The sequence below is a fragment of the Lemur catta genome, chromosome 1 (assembly GCF_020740605.2).
Source record: "Lemur catta isolate mLemCat1 chromosome 1, mLemCat1.pri, whole genome shotgun sequence".
NCBI classification, from domain to species: Eukaryota; Metazoa; Chordata; class Mammalia; order Primates; family Lemuridae; genus Lemur; species Lemur catta.
Window position 1 is genome coordinate 121,686,170 of NC_059128.1, and position 19,564 is coordinate 121,705,733.

Below are 19,564 nucleotides of genomic sequence, written 5' to 3' on the forward strand. Positions count from 1 at the left end.
AAGAGATAGGGGTCTTGTTTCATTCTTCTTCGTGTGCCATGGAGTACTACTCAGCCATAAAGAGGAATGAAATAATGTCTTTTGCAGCAACTTGGATGAAACTGGAGACCATTATCCTAAGTGAAGTATCTCAGGAATGAAAAAATAAACACCGTATGTGCTTGCTAGTAATTGAGAGTTAATCCATGGGCACACACGGGCACAGAGAGGTTTAAAGGTCACTGGAAATCAAGAAGTGGGGAGGTGAGAGGAGGAAAGGGGTAAAAAACTACCTGTTGGGTACAGTGAACAGTATTCAGGTGATGGACACACTAAAAGCCCCAACTTAAGCATTATAAAAGTTGTCCATGTAACAAAAACATTTGTATCTCCTTAATATTTTGAAATAAAAAATAACTAAATAAATAATACTCTAACACAAAATCTTTGTCAGATATGTGATTAGAAACATTTTTCCTGTTTTGTAATTTTTAAAAAATCTTTTTGATAGTTTTTCACAGAGCAAAAGTTTTTAATTTGGATGAGATCCAATTTATCAGTTTTCCTCTTACAGATCATGCTTTTAGTGTCAAGTCTGAGAACTCTTTGCCTTGTTCTAAGCTGTAAAGATTTTTTCCTGTGTTCCATTCTAAAAGTTTTACTGTTTTACATTTAAGTCTATGATCCATTTTGAGTTAATTTTTGTATAAAGTGTGAGGTTTGGGTCAAGGCGCTCATTTTTTTTTGCCTCTAGATATGCAGTTGCTCCCGTGCCCTTTATTGAAGAAGCTTTCTCTCCTTCATTGAATTGCTTTTGCTTCTTTGTTCAAAAATTAATTGGGCATATTTGTATGGATCCATTTCTGGATTCTCAGTTCTATTCCATTGATTTCTGTGTTTATCCCAAGATAGTGCCACTGTCTTGAGTATTGCAGCAATACAGTAATCTTTAACATCAGGGAGAATGATTCCTCCTACTTTCTTTTTCAAAATGTTTTGGGTATCTTAGGGCCTTTCCCTTTCTCAATAAATTTTAGAATAAGCTTGTCTGTGTCTTCAAAGAAACATACTGATTTTTTGACAGTAATGGCCTTAAACCTGTAGATCAATTTAGGGAGAATTGACATCTTTACTATGTGAGTCTTCTAGGCCATGAATGCGATTTGACACTCGAAGTGTTTAAGTTATCTTGGATTTCTTTCATTGACACTTTATAATTTTCTTCATACAGATCCTGTACATGTTTTGTTAAATTTATACCTGAGTGTTTTATTTTCTTTGGAACAGTTGGAAATAGTAGTGCATTTTTTATATTGCTTTCCACTTGGTCATTGTCAGTATATAGAAATGCAGTTGAATTGTGTGTGGATCTTATATCCTGTGGCCTTACTGAAATTACTTATTAGTTCTAGGAAGTAATTGTTTTTTTGTTTTTTGGAGTGTTTTTGTTTTGGGGTCTCACTTTGTTGTCCAGGCTACAGTACAGTGGCATCATGATAGCTCACTGCAACATCAAACTCCTGGGCTCAAGGCATACTCTTGCCTCAGCCTCCTGAGTAACTAGGACTATAGGTACACACCATTGCACCCAGCTAATTTTTCTTTTTTTTTTTTTTTTTTGTAGGGACAGGGTCTCCCTGTATTTCTCAGGCTGATCTTGAACTCCTGGCATCAAGTAATCTTCCTGACTTGACCTCCCAAAGTGCTGGGATTACAGATGTGAGCCACTGTACCCAGCCAGGGATTTTCTGTGTAGACAATCATGTTGTAATCTGCAAATAGAGGCAGTTTTATTTTTTCTTTTCTAATCTTTATGCATTTACTTTCTTTTTCTTAACTTGTTAAAGTGTCTAGAACTTCAGTACTGTATTAGAAGAAGAGGTGAGAGCTAATAACATCCTTGCCCTATTCCTAATTCTAGAGGGGAAGAATTTAGTCTTTTACCATTAAGTATTATGTTAGCCATAGGTTTTCATGGTTGCCTTTTGTGAGATTTAGAAAGTTCCCTCTAGTCCTAGTGTACTGTTTTTATCATGAATGGTTGTTGAATTTGGTCAAATGCTTTTTCTACAACAACTGATACCATGTGATTTTTCTTCTTTAACCTTTTAATATAGTAGGTTATACTCACTGATTGTCAAACATTGAACCAGCCTTGCATACCTAGAATATATCCCACTTGACTATAGTATATATATTTTTTTCATACATTGTTGGATGAAATTTTGCTAAAATATTATTGAGGATTTTTGCATCTAAGTTCATGAAAGATGTTGGTCAGTAGCCTTCACTTCTTGTGCTCTGTCTCATTTGATTTGAGTATCCATAATAGTGGCATCATAATATGAGTTGGGAAGTGTTCCCTCTTCTTCTGTTTTCTGGAAGAAATTGTGTAAAATTGATGTTAATTCTTTAAAAATTAGTATCACCTTTCAATATACTACAGTAAATGAGGAAAAACTAATTATAACGTTAATTTCTGCAAAGGTAAAATTGAATCCTGACTGCTAAGTGGTCTAGTAAGCTGCTTATAAAAGAGTACATTGCCTTGATTTTTTTTTAATTAAAAAAAAATGAACTGGTTCATTTCAACTTCCCTGATTTCTAATTTGTAAAGCACCTAATGTTATATGAACTTTTCCTCAGAGTTTTGATAATTAGTATTCCCTGAAAAAGCCGTGGTCAAATATGTTTGGGAATGATTGCATATTATATTCCCCTCCCCACTCCCAGGGTCATAATGCATATTACTACTGTGTTTAGAGGCTCTGAGAGTCTCATGGGATTACCCAACATTTTCCAGATGTATTTATTACATGTTATCTTTTAACATTTCATTGGAGAATTTCAACTTCAACTATTCTTGTGTTCAGCTGACTTAGGAAAGAAGTCATAAATTTCTTCCTTTTATCTTAGAGCTATATAGGGAGAAACCTATATTAAAACCATAATCCTCTTTAGTTCCAGATGGTAGGGGTACCATGAATGCTGCTACTTAGTATCTCCTGATCCAAAGGGTCTTAATGTTGTTTCTCTTTTGATTGGTAAACTATAAGGCTTTTAGATCATACAGCTAGGACTTTTCCTTTCTGAAATAAACGGTGTTGCCCAGAACAGACAAGAACCATTCTCTCTCCCTCTTTCCCTTGCACTTGGCTGTCCTGTTAATAATCAAAGGAAATCATTGAGTATTATTATGTGCATGTGTGTGGGGATGTGTGTGTACTTATTTCTAGTTCTTTCCTCTGAAAGGGCAAAGAAGCAAAAATATTCAGTAACAATAAGCATACTTAGTACCTGTTCTCTAATCCATTTGCCTGCTAAATGGATCCAGGAATCCTTGGAGAAATGGCTGATGTGGCTGATTCAAGGGCCAGGGCAGGGTAGGTACAAGATGACCCTGGAGCATCTTGTTATACCAGATGTTAAACACTCAAGAAAAAGATGGAGGCATGTCACAAAGACACACAGGTTTCCACTATTTAGTTAATTCTGGGACAGTTTGAGCAACAAAGTAAGTACAATAATAAATTATAAACCATTGAAAAAGTAAGGATTCTTAAATTCATACTGATGATAGGTAGGGGAAAAGAGCCATGCCTTGCTTATAGTAGAATGCCAAGAGTTGAAGGAAACAGTGTGGAAAGAGTGCTAGAGTTAGAAAATCATTTTTGCAGTTGTCATAAATCAAGATTAGATCACACTACAATCATCAATTTATGCTATTCTTCTGGTACTGCTTTCTGGCAGATAAAATCTATAGCATCAGCCACAGAACTTTATGTACAAAGGATGTCACATCCGAGACACACATCTGAGATTTCAAGTTTTTCCAATCTGATATTCCGCATTTATTCTCCGTAACTACATTCTAGAAGTGACTCTAAGCCCTAGCTTTTAAACAAGAGGTTTAAGGATTTCATGATCTAGCTAACCAGTGACATCTTTGTCTTCTTAGATCTAAGGCAAGGATATCATATACCTACCACCTCACAGTAAATATCACCATTAAACAGTCTTTTCTGCTGCTCAGAATCTATTATCAAGAGCTTTTCAAGTAGATATTACAAATCATTCAGAGTTAGTGCTTGTGTTGAAACTGGGCTGAGAAATTTCTTCTTAAGCTTGGATAGTGTGCCTTCCTTTCAATCAGGGATTATGTTCTGTTCCTCGTCTGCATTTTCTGCTGTTTCTTGGACTCGAACATCCTTTCACTATTTGCTTCCTGTATTTTTAAAATGCTATTTGGAGTTACAGACATCCACCCTTGCACACTCAGTTTGAATCACAAATGGCACTTCTTACAAAGACATTTGTAAACATTTCTTCTCTCTTACTACACTTTTAAGCACTATGGTTTGGACTGCTCCGTATTTCCATTAAAAATAATCTAATGAATATGTGCTGTCGTGTTCTTTTCACTTAAACTTATTTTATGTAATACTTTTTCCTACATCTGTGTATCACATATAATACTATATTTTGCTTAACTATACATATCTCTGGGCTTCTGCTTGTCAGAATATTTTAAAAGGAGTCAGATTCTGTAGTGTGGTTCCCATTATTTAACAATTATTGGCTACTGAGGTCTCATTTTGATTGACAGACCTTAATTAGAAGAGGTGACCCATTTGCCTGTTTTTCTTTAGACCCTGTTTTCTACTTGGAACACATTCAATAACATGACTCAGAAAATATGAAGGTACTCCCATTTCTAGGACCATGATAAATATGTGACATCTTTATCAGCTTGGGGTGAGCTGTCAGTTGGAAGCTGCACGTTCAGCTAAAGCTGAATAACTCATTAAGGTCATTGGCTGTGGTTTTTTTCGATCAGATGAAATCCTTAAGTAGATTTTTTACGTGCTAGCTTTTCTTTAGAGTTTTAGTATTCTATATCTGAACAAGATTTGGTTCTTCTCATATTTAAGATTTTAGATGAATTCTCACTGACTAGAAGAAAAGCCTCTTAGAGAGGCAAGAAGACGCTGATTCTCAGATCCTTTAACTTCAGTGGGAAAGACACTGCATCTCTGATTTATAGGATAGGAATCTTCCTTTCCTGTCTTCATTCTGTTCCCTGATACGCTGGCTGTGATATGTCACTGGTGATATAATGTATACTAGAAGCATGTTAAGTGTATTTTGATGACAAGTAAGGTGATACTAGGAAAGCTTATTTAGTTTTTATGAATAATTAAGCTTTGTGATTATGATTTGACTTGTGATTTGATCTAAAGAAAATAAATACATTTTAATATAATAAAAATGTCAGAGTATAATGTATAAATGAGATTCATAAAATAGAACCTTAAGGCACAGCATTGCTTCCTTGGTCCTTATCAGTTTGGCTTTCTGGATTAGCTGGGTCAGCATTCTTTTAATAGAATTTACTGTGATAATGGACATGTTCTATAATCCGTGCTGTCGGGTGCAGCACTAGCCACAAGCCACATGTTAGCTGGGTAGCACTTGAAATGTGACTAATACAACTTGAGGAACTGAATTTGAAATTTTATTTAATTAATATAAATTTAATTTGCTATATATAACTAGTGATTACCATATTGGACAACACAGATCTGCATTATTTTGGTAGGGACAAAAATATCTTTTTAATCTAGCAGAGTTATAATCAACTTCAAGTTCGCCAAATGCCTGTTTACATAGTAATGACAAAATGAGATCATGGGAAATCACTGGAGGCCTATGATTGCAAGTGACATTGGTACAGAGGTGTTAACATTTTTTATAGAGTCAGTTTTTGTAGAGATTTTTATAGAGTCTGCATATTTACTTACTTTAATTAGGAATGTTATACAAGTGATACAGGTCAAAATGGAAAATAAAACAGTAAAATAATACATTCACTTCTACAAATATTTTTTGGATTCCTCCAGACCAGATACTGTGTTATACTCGAAGCAGTGGTGGTACATATTTCACAGCCAAATAGTCCTCTCTTTTACCTGTCACACCTTCTCTAATAGATGACTGGTTTGGGGGGTTTTCCCATTTGAACAGATAGATGTAACATTAGAATGCTTTTCAGTAGAGTGCTAGCAAAAGTAGCATAGGAGGTGAAACATGATGTTACTCTCTCTCCACTTAGAAGTACAAAAGTAAATAAGACACATCCTCCCCTCAAGGAGATCAATCACATTCTAATAGGGAGCTATGCTTAACAAGTAGATTATAAAGTATGTGCAGAAAATAGCACAAAAGAAAGGGAGTGACCTTAGAGCAGGATTTTTTAACCTTGGAGCCACAAGCTTTTAGGGGTCATATTTGAATTACCTATAATTTATACAAAACGTATGTTTATTACATAATCTTTTTCTGGGGAGTAGATTCACAGCTTCTAAAAAAGACGAAAGTGGTTAAAGAACCACTTCTTGGGTAGGAGACAGTCAAGAAAGGATTCTAAAAGAGTGGTATCATGTTAAAAAGATTAAATAGACATTTGCCTATTTGATGGGCAAACAAAATAGCTAATATAAAGGGCTGAAGTCATGAAATATCATGCTGTATGACATATGAAATTTGATATTACTAGATCGTAAAGTACTGATGACACTGGAGAGACTAGGAAAAAAGGGCTCTCAACCATTGTAAGGCTTTGAACTCTAAGGTTAATAGAAGAAATTAAGTAAACAGAAGATGTGAGACAAGTTTTGATGTCAAGCTGTTTAATATTTTCCTTATATTTATATCAACCTAGCTTAATTTTGGTAAGTAATTGAATGACATTTGATAATAGAATATAGAGCAGTGGTGCTTGCCAACAGATCGAAGAAATAAACCTCATATTTCCATCACCATGACAGTGATTTTCATGGGGGAGCAAACCTCCTTGGCAGGAAATGTACTCACTGAACAATAGCTGTTTAACAAGTCAAGTAACCTTAATCTGAAAATTCAAAATCTGAAATGCTCAAAAATTTGAGTGAGCACCAACACGATGCCACAGGTGGAAAATTCCACACCTCACCTCAGGATGGATCTCAGCCAAAACTTTGTTTCATGCACAATATTATTTAAAATATCATATAAAATTACCTTCAGGCTATATGTATAAAGTATATATGAAACAAATTAATTTCATGTTTAGATGTGGGTCCTATCTCAAGATGTCTCGTTATGTGTATGCAAATATTCCAAAATCTGAAACACTTCTGATTCCAAGCATTTTGAATAAAGGATACTCAGCCTGTACTGTTACTAGTTGCGGTTTCTAACACTTCTGCTTTAAATACCACTCCCTGAGCTGTGGGTAAAGTACCTAAATAATCTATAAAATAGGACTTAAATATTCTAGAAAAAAATCATATTTAAAGACCGTATCCTTTTATATTATGTCAAACTATATGAAATTACTGCTATGTGATGACTTTTGAGCTACAGAAATGGCACTTTCACATGTTTCAGTCCCATATATTCAGTGATCTCTTTATGTTCTTAATAATGGTCTTCTAGTTGATTTGCTAAAAGGAGGGGCAGAGGAGATCACATTTGTTGTCTTTAATCACTTATGTCTATTAATATATTCACAGTAAAGATAATCTCCTTTCTTTAAATGTGGAAGACATATGTATAAGCTTAGATTATTTGTGGCTCTGAAAACAAAATCTTTATTTCTTTAGAAAATACAAGGTCTTGTTTTTATCCAGACATCTGGGAGAGGTTTTTGTCGGTGAATTCACATAGTAAATGATTGCTTATGGTTCCTTCTGTCAGCTTTTTGTTTGGATGCTGAGCAGCCTGATTATGATTTGGATTCCGAAGATGAAGTATTTGTAAATAAACTGAAAAAGAAAATGGACATCTGCCCATTGCAGTTTGAAGAGATGATTGACCGTCTAGAAAAAGGAAGTGGTCAGCAGGTACAACTTCATTTATATAAGTGTGTATGTGCATATTCTATGTACATATCTGCATTATATGGAAGAAGTATAATATTGGGAGGGTGAGGTAAGCAAGCAGGCTTTGGAATTAAAAAGCATGGATTCAAATGTCATCTCTGCCTGTTAACTAACTTGTGTAATTTTGGACAATATGTTTAAATTTCCCTGTACCTAAAATTCCTCAGAATTGTTGTAAAAATTAAATAAAATAATGTATATAAAATACCTAGCTCAATGACTGACATGTATAAGGTATTCCATGTAAGTTTGCTGTTTGTTAATACTGTTGTAATTTTGATTGTCATTTAAATCTAACAGTAAATACTTTCGAACCTTACATATTTATTATATGAAAATGACATAATGATTTTACATTTAGCCAGTCAGTCTGCAGGAAGCCAAACTACTGCTAAAAGAAGATGATGAATTAATTAGAGAAGTTTATGAGTACTGGATTAAAAAGAGAAAAAACTGTCGAGGGCCATCTCTTATACCATCAGTAAAACAAGAGAAGAGAGATGGTTCCAGCACAAATGATCCTTATGTGGCTTTTAGAAGACGTACTGAAAAAATGCAGACTCGAAAAGTAAGTGAATTTGAGGATTTTTTGGTAATCTTTTTAATATAAGAAATATTATTTATAGTCATGCATATCTTAATACTGTTTAATTTGTGCTTTAATATGGCATTCTACACAATTATAATTAAAAGTATTAGTTTAAAATAAATCAACCTTAAGATTTATTATGAAGCTGTTAATGATATATTTTAATGTTAATACATTTAAAAATTATATACAAAATTGATTTCCTGGTGATCCATGCTCCTTTTCAGTATCTTTAAATTCTAATTTAACCCTTCAAATATATAATTTTTATGTATCAGTAACTATGCTCACAGTGCCACTAGTTAGAAATACTTATTGACGTTAAGCAACTTCATATTTGCAGAATCGCAAAAATGATGAAGCCTCTTATGAAAAAATGCTTAAGCTGCGTCGAGATCTAAGTCGAGCTGTTACTATTCTAGAGATGATAAAAAGACGAGAAAAGAGTAAAAGGGAGCTATTACACTTAACACTGGAAATTATGGAAAAGAGGTAAGGTATATTTTAATAGCATTAGGAAATATAGTACCATCAATGTTTTGTATATTGAGTTAATTTCTTTCTTATGCAATTATCTGTAAATACAGAAATATCTTCTCTTAATAACAGAGACTGTTTAAATGTGTGGTGTGATGTTATTCTTTGTATAATTTTGCATGTGTTCCTCTATTTTTTTTAAACGTGACTGGGTTCACTAAAGTTAAACTGTACCAAGTATTTCCATTTCAAAGTCTTTTTTTTTTTTTTTCTAGTCCTTATGTTTATGTTGTGTGCAGGACTGTGAGGAAAAGAACATTTGTCAATTCTAAAGTTTATTTTATTTACTTGATAATACTGATTGTTTTTAAATATATTTATAATTTAAAATACGGGGTTTTTAAGTAGAAAAGTATAAAGAAGGAAGAGAAAAGGCCCATAAATCTTCACACTCAACCGTTTGGCAAGGTACTTAATGAAAACTTCAAGCCTCCCTGCCCTGTTTCTCAGTCCCTTTCCCCACAGAAAACCATTGTTAAATTTCTTGTGATTCCTTTTAGAAAAATAAGAAAATTGCACAGGCTAAATTATCTAGCCTTAGAAAAAAAATAAAAAGAAGAATTGAAAAAAAAAAGAAAATTGCACAGGCAATTCTAATTATCAGAAAGTTCCTGAGCACCATTTTTAGGTATTAATTTCAACTCCACCAAATCTTTCACCAAAATTGCTAAGTTAAAATTCCAACTTTTGGTTTTGTTTTCCACAGTCTTTCTATGTATGTGCCAAGATAATCCAACCACATAGAAGAAAGAAATAAAAGGAATTATGTATTCTTTCATTTTAATAGACATTTAGCCAATAGTCACGGTTTAACTGTAATCTTGCCTTAGGTCTCATTGATGTTTATAATCGTACCAGAGTCAGTTGTTAATGTTCATATAAGGAAAAGTACTCAAAAACTTTTTAAACTTTCTTCTTTTTTCAGCTTCGTAGGTATAATTGACAAGTAAAAATTATATATTTTGTAAGTTGATCAAAGGGTACAAACTTACAGTTAAGAAACAAATACGTTCTGGAGACCTAATGTATAGCATGGTTAATAACAGTGCATTGTATACTTAAAATTTGCTAAAAGAGTATATCTTAAGTAATCTCATCTCTCTCTGTCTCACACACACAGAGGGTAACTCTGTGAAGTGATAGATATATTAATTAGCTTGATTGTGGTAATCATTTCACAATGTATATGTATATCAGAACAGCACATTATATACACTGAAAATATATAATTTTAACTTTTTTTTTTTTTTATTTTAGGTATAATTTGGGTGACTACAATGGAGAGATCATGTCTGAGGTTATGGCACAGAGACAGCCAGTGAAACCTACGTACACCATCCCCATCATTCCTATTGCTAATAGCAGTCAGTTTAAACATCAGGAAGCAATGGATGTGAAGGAGTTCAAAGTTAATAAGGTGACTAAAGTTTTCGTGATAATAGTATATGATAATGGGGTGGGATTTATATCATTAGAGTAAGGGTAAAAAAGAAAAATACATATAAACCCTACTATGAAGTATGCTGCAAGACTTTACCGATTATGGCATATTAGGAAGAAAAGCAGAAATTTATAATTAAAATTTTATTTTTGTTTCTGTTATTTTCTTATAAAGGGAAGATTTGGTTATGAAGGGAATATTCCTTTGTTAATAAAAGGAATATTTTACTAGTTGTAGATTATGATGTATTGAAATAATTCATACAAAATATGGAGGTTTAGGGAGAAGGACATAAAATCCCTCAGGATGAGTATATCTCATCTTTTGTGGACACATCAGTGTGTAAGAAGGAACTGAGGTATCTCTTTTTAGTAGTTTGATAATGGTTTACAAATGGAAATATTTGACAAATTAGTACTTTATCAAATACTTCACAACTTGTGAAGAATAAAATTGTTAAGGAGAAGTACAATTAGTGAAGGGAAATAAAGGAGTGAATTAAGTGGCACCTTCGTGGAAAGTGTGCATCATCTGGGAAAAAAGTATATTGTGTAATTTTTGTGTGAAATTTTTCATGAAACTTAATATTCACCATGTTGGTTCAGTTTGGGGAGTGGGTGAGTCTACCATCAGTTTTATCTCCCATGTTGGTTAATATCATGTTTCTGTAATTTTTTTATTGTTGTGAAACAGACCTTCAAACCTGAATGTACAATTTGGCATACCAGTTAGAGTGATGATTGCCCTAGCCTGGAATTTTTATTTCTATTTATTTTTTGTCATGTTGAGCAGTCAGGGACTACTTTGTGAGAATACATGGACATTTTAATTAAAAAAATAGTGGTGGGAAGGTGGGTAGGAGAATAAAGAGTTATTCTCTTTGATAATCTAGAAAGTTAGGGGTATGCTCCAAAATAGTTTCCTATATTAAAAAAAGCACATATTTATTTAAACTTTGTATTTATCTAAATTTTGTTCTATATTTATAATTTATTATTCCTAAATATGTTTTTAAAATTTAATAGAATTTTCCCACTTTTAGTATTTTAACTCTGTGGTCCCCTTGCCTGACTGTGTAAACTATTTCAGTATTATCCTTCAGATTTTTTATTTTAAGATTAAATTCTTTTAATTGGCCTATTTTATGCTTTCTTCTATATGTGCCAGAAGTGTGAGCCCTCACACTTGAAAGTGATTTAGTTTAAATTATTCCAAATTAAGACAGAATTATTAATGGAGCTTCTATTACCTTGATAATTTTTATTGTAGTTTAAGTAATTGGATCCCAGAGTTTATTCAATAAGATGAAGCTTCTGAATTATAAGAAAAGTAATAGGTAATAACATACTATGGCACTGTTCTAGCTGACCATTGGTATTAACTCTTAAATAATATTTTGCACTGCCATAGCAAGCTTTTGATTCAAGTTTGTCCTGTCAATACAGCAGAAGAAATTGTAGAGAGATGCCTTATATTAGGTTATTAAGTATGAAATGTCCAATTTCCTTAAATACTAAGCTTGACCGTTGATATCACTGACATTTCACTTTGACACTTCTTGTTTTATTTTTATTGTGGAGATCCTCATTCTTTCAAATGCACGGTTTGGCTTGTGATTATTTTTCAGATTTTTTTAGAGAAACTTTTGTGAAACCATGGTTAAGTCAAAAATTAATGTTATTTTAAAATACGAGTTCCATTGTGGAACAAATGCTGTGCAGACAGCTCTAAATGTCTACGAAGTGTTTTGGAAGGATGTGGCTAATGAACACATAGTACGTCAATGGTTTGAGAGGTTCTGTTCTGGTGATTTTAATCTTGAAAATGAGCCACATGGGCACCCTGAGACCAAGGTGGATAATGATGAGCTGAAAGCTGTAGTGGAAGTGAATCCATCTCAACCTACCTGTGAATTAGCAGCAAGGTTTGACGTTACTATTCCAACAGTATTGGATCATTTGAAACAAATGGGCAAGGTAAAGAAACTGAATAGATGGGTGGATACCGCGTGAATTAAACGAGTGTCAGAAGAGAAATTGTCTTGAAGCTTGCCTTTCTTTGCTGTCACGACATAAAGGCGAACCATTTCTAGACGTTATTGTCACGCGTGATGAAAAATGGATTCTTTTTGACAATCGAGAGTGTTTAGCACAATGATTGGATAAAGATGAAGTGCTGAAACACAGTCTAAAACCAAATATTCATCTAAAAAAGCTAATGGTGTTTGATGGTCCAGTGCTGGTATTATCCACTACAGCTTCATGAAACCCAGTCAGTTGATTACAGCGGATGTCTGCTGCAACCAGTTGGATGAAATGATAAGGATGCTTGCGATTAAGCAGCTGAGATTGGTCACTAGAGACAGGCCAATCTTCTTGCAAGGCAACACTCAACTATGTGTCGCACACACAACGCTGCTCAAACTACAGAGGCTGGACCTGGAAACTATCTGCCATCCGCCACATTCACTAGACCTTGCACCGACTGACTACCACTTCTTCCAGGCTTTGGACCACTTCTTGCAAGGAAAAATACTCAATTCTCAACAAGCTGTGGAAAATGCCTTTTGTGATTTCATCGCCACTCACTCTCCAGGCTTGTTGCTACCGGCATAAACAAGCTACCTTTATAGTTTAGGCACATAATTTGATTAATTGTACTGCTTCTTGTATGAGATATAATAAACTAAACTTTTGACTCGAAATTGGACATTTTGTATTTAGTAGTTAATATCTCCCAAAAAACTGTAATGCCATGAACTACATATACTTAATGTAAACATGTAGCATATTTAAATAACCATGATACTTGCCATGATCTTTTTCTTCCCAGCAAATATAATTTTTATCTCTGTTCTTCCTTACCTGTTAATTGCCTGCACATCAAATCCATACTGCTAACCTTTGCTATCATCTGCAATACATATTGTAATGTGTGCTGTGTTCCATCAACTCAGTCTTTCCTGCCTTGGTGTTTTATCCTTGTGTTTCCCCCGATTTAGTGACTTCATATCTTTATCCTCTAAAGCTGCTCAAAATTCACCACTCCAAAAAGCCTTCATTGTTCCAACTACCAAATCCTTACAGCTCTGTGTTTCTTTTTTTATTGAGACAGAGTCTCACTTTGTTGCCCAGGCTAGAGTGAGTGCCGTGGCATCAGCCTAGCTCACAGCAACCTCAGACTCCTCGGCTTAAGCGATCCTACTGCCTCAGCCTCCCAAGTAGCTGGGACTACAGGCATGCAACACTATGCCCGGCTAATTTTTTCTATATATATTTTTAGTTGTCCATATAATTTCTTTCTATTTTTAGTAGAGATGGGATCTCGCTCTTGCTGAGGCTGGTCTCGAACTCCTGACCTCGAGCGATCCACCCGCCTCGGCCTCCCAGAGTGCTAGGATTACAGGTGTGAGCCACCACGCCCGGCCAGCTCTGTGTTTCTATAACCCCTCAGCATTGTGGCTTTATTTTCCACTATGTTAACAGTTATCTGTAGTTTGCTTTGTGTATATATAAGATTGTTTTCATTATTATTGCCTTTATATTGATTTGTTATTTCTTGAGAGTAAGGATGAGACATCCGTTTTTAAAAATTTTCTCCTAGAATTTCCATAGGAAATTTAGAAAAAGTAGATAAGCCAGTGGTAAATACTAATTGCAGTTATAGGACTTCAGAAGCTAGAGAATTGGCATTCTCTCCTTTTGCTTGAATGGAAACAAAATAGTTTTATAGGATTATGTTTAGAATGTAGGACATATTCATGCTTTCACAGAGGCCAGCTTTTCTAAGACTTTACAATGGAAGATGGCCAAACATAAGACTCCTGTGTCTTTAGTGAGTATGAATGCCTTCATTATAGCAATAAACTTGTTTTTTAAATTTCTAAAAAAACTGCAAGTTTGTCAAACATGGTTTCTGGTGAATGATTAATTGACTTTTTGTTGCAGCAAGATAAAGCCGATCTTATCCGACCGAAACGGAAATATGAAAAGAAGCCCAAAGTCTTACCATCGTCTGCTGCTGCTCCCCAACAGACGAGTCCTGCTGCACTGCCCGTCTTTAACGCTAAAGATCTGAATCAGTATGACTTTCCCAGCTCGGACGAAGAACCTGTCTCCCAGGTAGAAATAAGAATTTCTCTGTAAATATAGGGGAGGAATGTAAGAAGTCACATATTTGACCTACTTTATTTTATTTAAAGGTTTTGTCTGGCTCTTCAGAAGCTGAGGAAGAGAATGATCCTGATGGTCCTTTTGCTTTCCGTAGGAAGGCAGGGTGTCAGTACTATGCTGTAAGTGTCAGACTCTCTTTTTAAATAAAACCTGCTTACCTTTAATTGGCAGAATAAAATAATTTGGATTTTTTTTCAAGCCTCACTTAGACCAAACTGGCAACTGGCCTTGGACTAGTCCTGAAGATGGAGGATTAGGGGATGTGCGATACAGATACTGCTTAACTACTCTCACCGTACCCCAAAGGTGTATTGGATTTGCACGAAGACGGGTTGGGCGTGGTGGAAGGTAAGATATTTCTGTATTCCTACCTAGTATAGGGCTGTTTTGGGTAATCGAATCTAAAATTTAAAGCCGGGTAATCTTTTTAAACAGCTCATTACTTCCTGTTTGCTGTTCTTACCTGATTTGTTGACTAAAATAGTTTTGCCACTTTGCTACCTGGTTCTTACACAATCATAGCTTTTAATACATAACTCTAATAGGCCCCCCAAAGGATCTGCTTTTCTCCCCAAGATTGAAAACCTCAGATAAATTATCAAGAGATAGAGAATTCTGAGGAAAGGCAACAGATGAAAACAATTGTAATTCATGATTGCACACGTTGTATTATGTTAAAGAAACTACAAAAAGTTGTTTGGGGAATTCTGAGAGATACTGGGAAAGGGGATAAAATGTACCCAGAATTGTCACCTTACCTAACACAATGGATTGCTGAGCTGGTCAGGGAAGGGGATCTGTGCACGACCCATCCTGACATCCCAGCCTGTCAGGATCTACTTGCCCTTCCTTTGTTCAAACCTGGCAGGACTCCTTTATATTCCGCTTGCCTTTGTGTGAGAAGTTGTTTGGGGGGGGAGCAAAGGAATTGCAGAACACAAACACAAAGAAAAGGAAAGACATTAATGTATAAATACAGAAAAAAATTAAAAGGCAAAACAGAAAAATGGTATCAAGGTGCTTTCAGGAAGAAACCCAAGGGTATAATTTATAATAAATTAATAGATTATACATAGGTTTCTTCATTTTTAGTTCTTAATTTCAGGTTTTAATCTCTTAAATATTAGTGTAGGATTATCTGAGAACTAAAATAACATTTTATTTAGTCATTACAATGTCGTTATGTTGACATCGGTAGTAGTAAAAATTCACATTGGCTATACTTTATTACTAGCATTAATCAGTGTTAGCATGTTGAGATGGAGTCATTTGTAAAGTTTATATAAATAGCATAAAAATGTATCCTATAGCCAGGCATGGTGAGTCACACCTATAATCCGCCTAACTTGGGAGACTGAGACGGGAGAATCACTTGAGGCCAGGAGTGCAAGACCCCGCCTCTGAAAAATTATTTAAAAATTAGCTGGATTAGCCAGGTATTTTGTATTATATTAGCTACTGTATTAGTTAATACGGTAGCGTGCCTGTAGTCCAGGCTACTCGGGATGCTGAGGCAGGAGGATCGCTTGAGCCCAGGAATTCGAGGCTTCAGTGACCTGTGATCATGCTACTGCACTCCAGCTTAGGCAATGGAGCGAGACCCTGTCTCTTAATGGGGAAAAAAAGAAATATATATAAATGTATATATGTATCCTCTAGAGTAATAGCTCTCAAATATTTTGTTTATAAGAAATTTTAATCGTATATAATATCACGTCTTCTGCTTTTCTCCTTCCTTCCCCTTTGCCTCCCAAAAGAATGAAGTTTTTGCTTAAATATGAAACATGTCAGCAATATTTTATAAAATGTTTGTTTTGGTGCTTTGAAATGGAAGTGAAACTCTTTGGTTGAAAATAATTTGAAAAAAGAACCTTTATTAGAAAGTGAGATTTTAGCCTAAATACTGAAGTAATCAACTTTGTAGCTTTTAAATATTCAGTATGAGTTGGCTTTTTGGGAGTTGGGGAAGAGAAAGAAAAACCTTTTTTATATAATCTTTGAATAGCTATTTTAAATATATGTTTCGTGTTTTATTTTTAATAGGGTCTTACTAGACAGAGCCCATTCAGACTATGACAGCATGTTTCGCCATCTGGACTTAGACACGCTTCCCTCACCGCAGCACTCTCCAGCCGGTCAGCTTGCCAATACCTCAGAAACAAATACCTCGGACAGAACTTTCTCTAAAGACCTCAGTCAGATACTAGTCAATATCAAATCACGTAGATGGCGGCATTTTAGGCCTCGGACACCATCCCTACATGACGGTCACAATGATGAACTCTCCTGTAGAAAATTGTGTAGGAGTATAAATCGAACAGGGACAGCACAACCCGGGACCCAGACATGCAGTACCTCTACGCAAAGTAAAAGTGGCAGTGGCTCAGCACACTTCGGTATGTTTGTTGTTAGGACGCACATTTCTGTAGAAATGTTGGCTTCATCCACTGACTTTTGAGTATGTAGTCTACTGTCCCCAACCTTTTTGGCGCCAGGGACTGGTTTCATGGAAGACAATTTTACCATGGACCGGGGGTTAAGGGGCGTAGTGGGTGGGCTGTTGTGGGCGGGGGGGGGGGGGGGGTGGGTGCAGAGCTCAGGCTGTGATGCGCAGCCTGTTTCCTAACTGGCCGCGGCTTGGGGTTGGGGTCTGCAGGATTTATGGCTAAAAAAGTCCTTTTCTCTCAAAACAGTTTTAAAAAAAGACCTTGGTCTAAGTATTTATTTGAATCCTGTTGCCATAGGCACTTGTGTGTATGTGTCTGCATTTAAACATACTCACATACAAAGGTGGTTTATTACCATTTAATGTGTGATACTTGTTTCTTGAATGCAGTCTGTGAACCACAAGATTCATTATATTTTCAAATAATATGAAAAGAAAATGGGCCCTAAATTGTTAACTATTTTATGCTTGAACACTTCTCTAGTCTTTTACCTAATCAGCTTAAATGTAGACCAGCAAGTAAGTAGATTTGCATAACCTTATGTGCTAACACAATAATTCAGAATAATTTATAAGAGAGAAGCCAGTTTTTCAGAGAAGAATATTTATGTTAAAGGGTTGTTTTAATATTTTTGGATATATTTTCAGATAATATCTACTTTATTATAGCTACAATGTGAAATATGTATAAAATGAATATTGTCTTTAAAATATTCCTATAATCTTAGCTTTTTGTTTTAAAGTACAAGTCTGCATTACGTGAAGCATATAGATTATAGAAATTCACTGTTAAAATTGTGTTACTACAGATTTTTGTAAAGATAATTTAAATTTAGATTTTGAAAGGACTATAAAGATACTTACTCTGTTTCCCTAATGACCTGGTAGGTTACAGTTAAACTGCCTTATAAATATGAAAATTTTCTCTTAAAGAGCTCCAGAAAAGTGTTCCATAAACTAATTTACTTGGTGATTAAAAAAAGGTACAGTTGACCCTTGAACAACCTGGATATTAGGGTAACCAACTCCCCAAAAAGTTAACTACTAATTACCTACTGTTGGCTGTAAGTAAACCTTACCCATATCACAGTCAGTTAACACATATTTTATATATTATATGTATTATATACTATAGTTTTACAATAAAGTAAGCTAGAGAAAAGAAAACATTATTAAGGAAATTTAAGGAAGAGAAAATATGTTTACTGTTCATTAAGTGAAAGTGGATCATCATAAAGGTCTTCACATTGAGCAGGTCAGTAAGGAAGAGGAGGGGTTGGTATCACCATCTCGGGTGGCAGGGGCAGAAGAGAAGCCACATATGTGTGAGTGAGTGGACCCACACAATTCAAAGTCGCGTTGTTCAAGGGTCAGCTGTATTTCTATGAAATGGAAGTCTTTCAGCTCATGAGAAAAATAATCATACTTCAGAAATCAAGTGGAAGAAAATCACCGTTATTGTTAGGCCTAAGAGGTTATTTATAATCCCATTAATTTTAGTGTCTTTATCACCAAAAGCCAGTTCTTCTCTTCTTTTATTGTCTTAAAAGTCACAATAATGAAATTTTCAATGTGAAGGAAGACTTACATATAATGCTAATATAGAGATTTTAACAGTGTAAAGTTACAGTAGTTTTCCCTGATAATTAAGCTTTCTAAGCTGTATAAAATTTTTTGAGACTTTTCAAAGAAAATAGACATGTTTCATCAATCCCCATCTGCTCTACCCCTTAAAATAGAAAAGTTGAAGTATATAACTTCAACTTCCTAAGGATTTTATAATGGTCTTTTTTATGCAAATTGTTTTGCTGTACTACTTATGTAGGCATATCCATATCATTTGTAAAACTCACTTGATTTGTGTTTGCCCAAAGAACATTTAAAAGGTGAGCATTACCAAAAGTTTAGCTGAAAAAAATCTCTAGTAACCTTGTAGTTTTCTTAATCATTTCCTTCCCCCTTATATGTGATACTTTTCTTTTTATTAAAAAAGAGGGTTTATCTGTTTTTTTTCTCTGTAGTACTTGTTTTCAGTTTCTCAAATTTTGCTAGCTCTTCCTACTTAGAGAATAGATGCTTACAGACTAATAAGGGAACACTATTTATTCTTTCATATTTGTGAATATTTCAAAGACCTAAAACTTTTCTCTTTATGCTCTGTAAAGTATATTACAGTGCAGTCATATATGTACAATTAACTTAGTGAATTCAACTATAGGCCCCTGAAGGAAAAAAAAAATTAGCAGTTCAAATGCTATACAGAATTCTAAATACAATTTTACTGAAAGAGCGTATTCTCCAGAGTGGGCCTGGAATGGGAGAAGAGAATCTGATCTTCTGCAGTGTGCCTGCCTGCACTGCCACTGCATTCTTAGCTTAAGCATTTTACCTCATTCAGTATAATTGTAGTTTTAAAGATAACTTTTTTTTTTAATACAGCATGGCCCCCAAATACAAACCAAACTATTTCATCTGTTA

General features: G+C 34.7%; 1 protein-coding gene across 5 annotated transcripts in view; it reads left to right on the forward strand.

Annotated features, from left to right (window-relative positions):
• The window catches only part of EPC1 (enhancer of polycomb homolog 1), a 97,074-nt gene that overhangs the window by 67,216 nt on the left and 10,294 nt on the right, over nt 1-19,564 (forward strand). For all 5 annotated transcript variants that reach the window (XM_045554224.1, XM_045554240.1, XM_045554209.1 and 2 more), the window contains exons 3-10: nt 7,717-7,862; nt 8,263-8,469; nt 8,834-8,982; nt 10,285-10,444; nt 14,416-14,589; nt 14,670-14,759; nt 14,840-14,988; nt 16,684-17,036. In XM_045554224.1, coding sequence (XP_045410180.1) covers nt 7,717-7,862; nt 8,263-8,469; nt 8,834-8,982; nt 10,285-10,444; nt 14,416-14,589; nt 14,670-14,759; nt 14,840-14,988; nt 16,684-17,036 — 1,428 coding nt within the window. The remainder of the gene's footprint in view (nt 1-7,716; nt 7,863-8,262; nt 8,470-8,833; nt 8,983-10,284; nt 10,445-14,415; nt 14,590-14,669; nt 14,760-14,839; nt 14,989-16,683; nt 17,037-19,564) is intronic.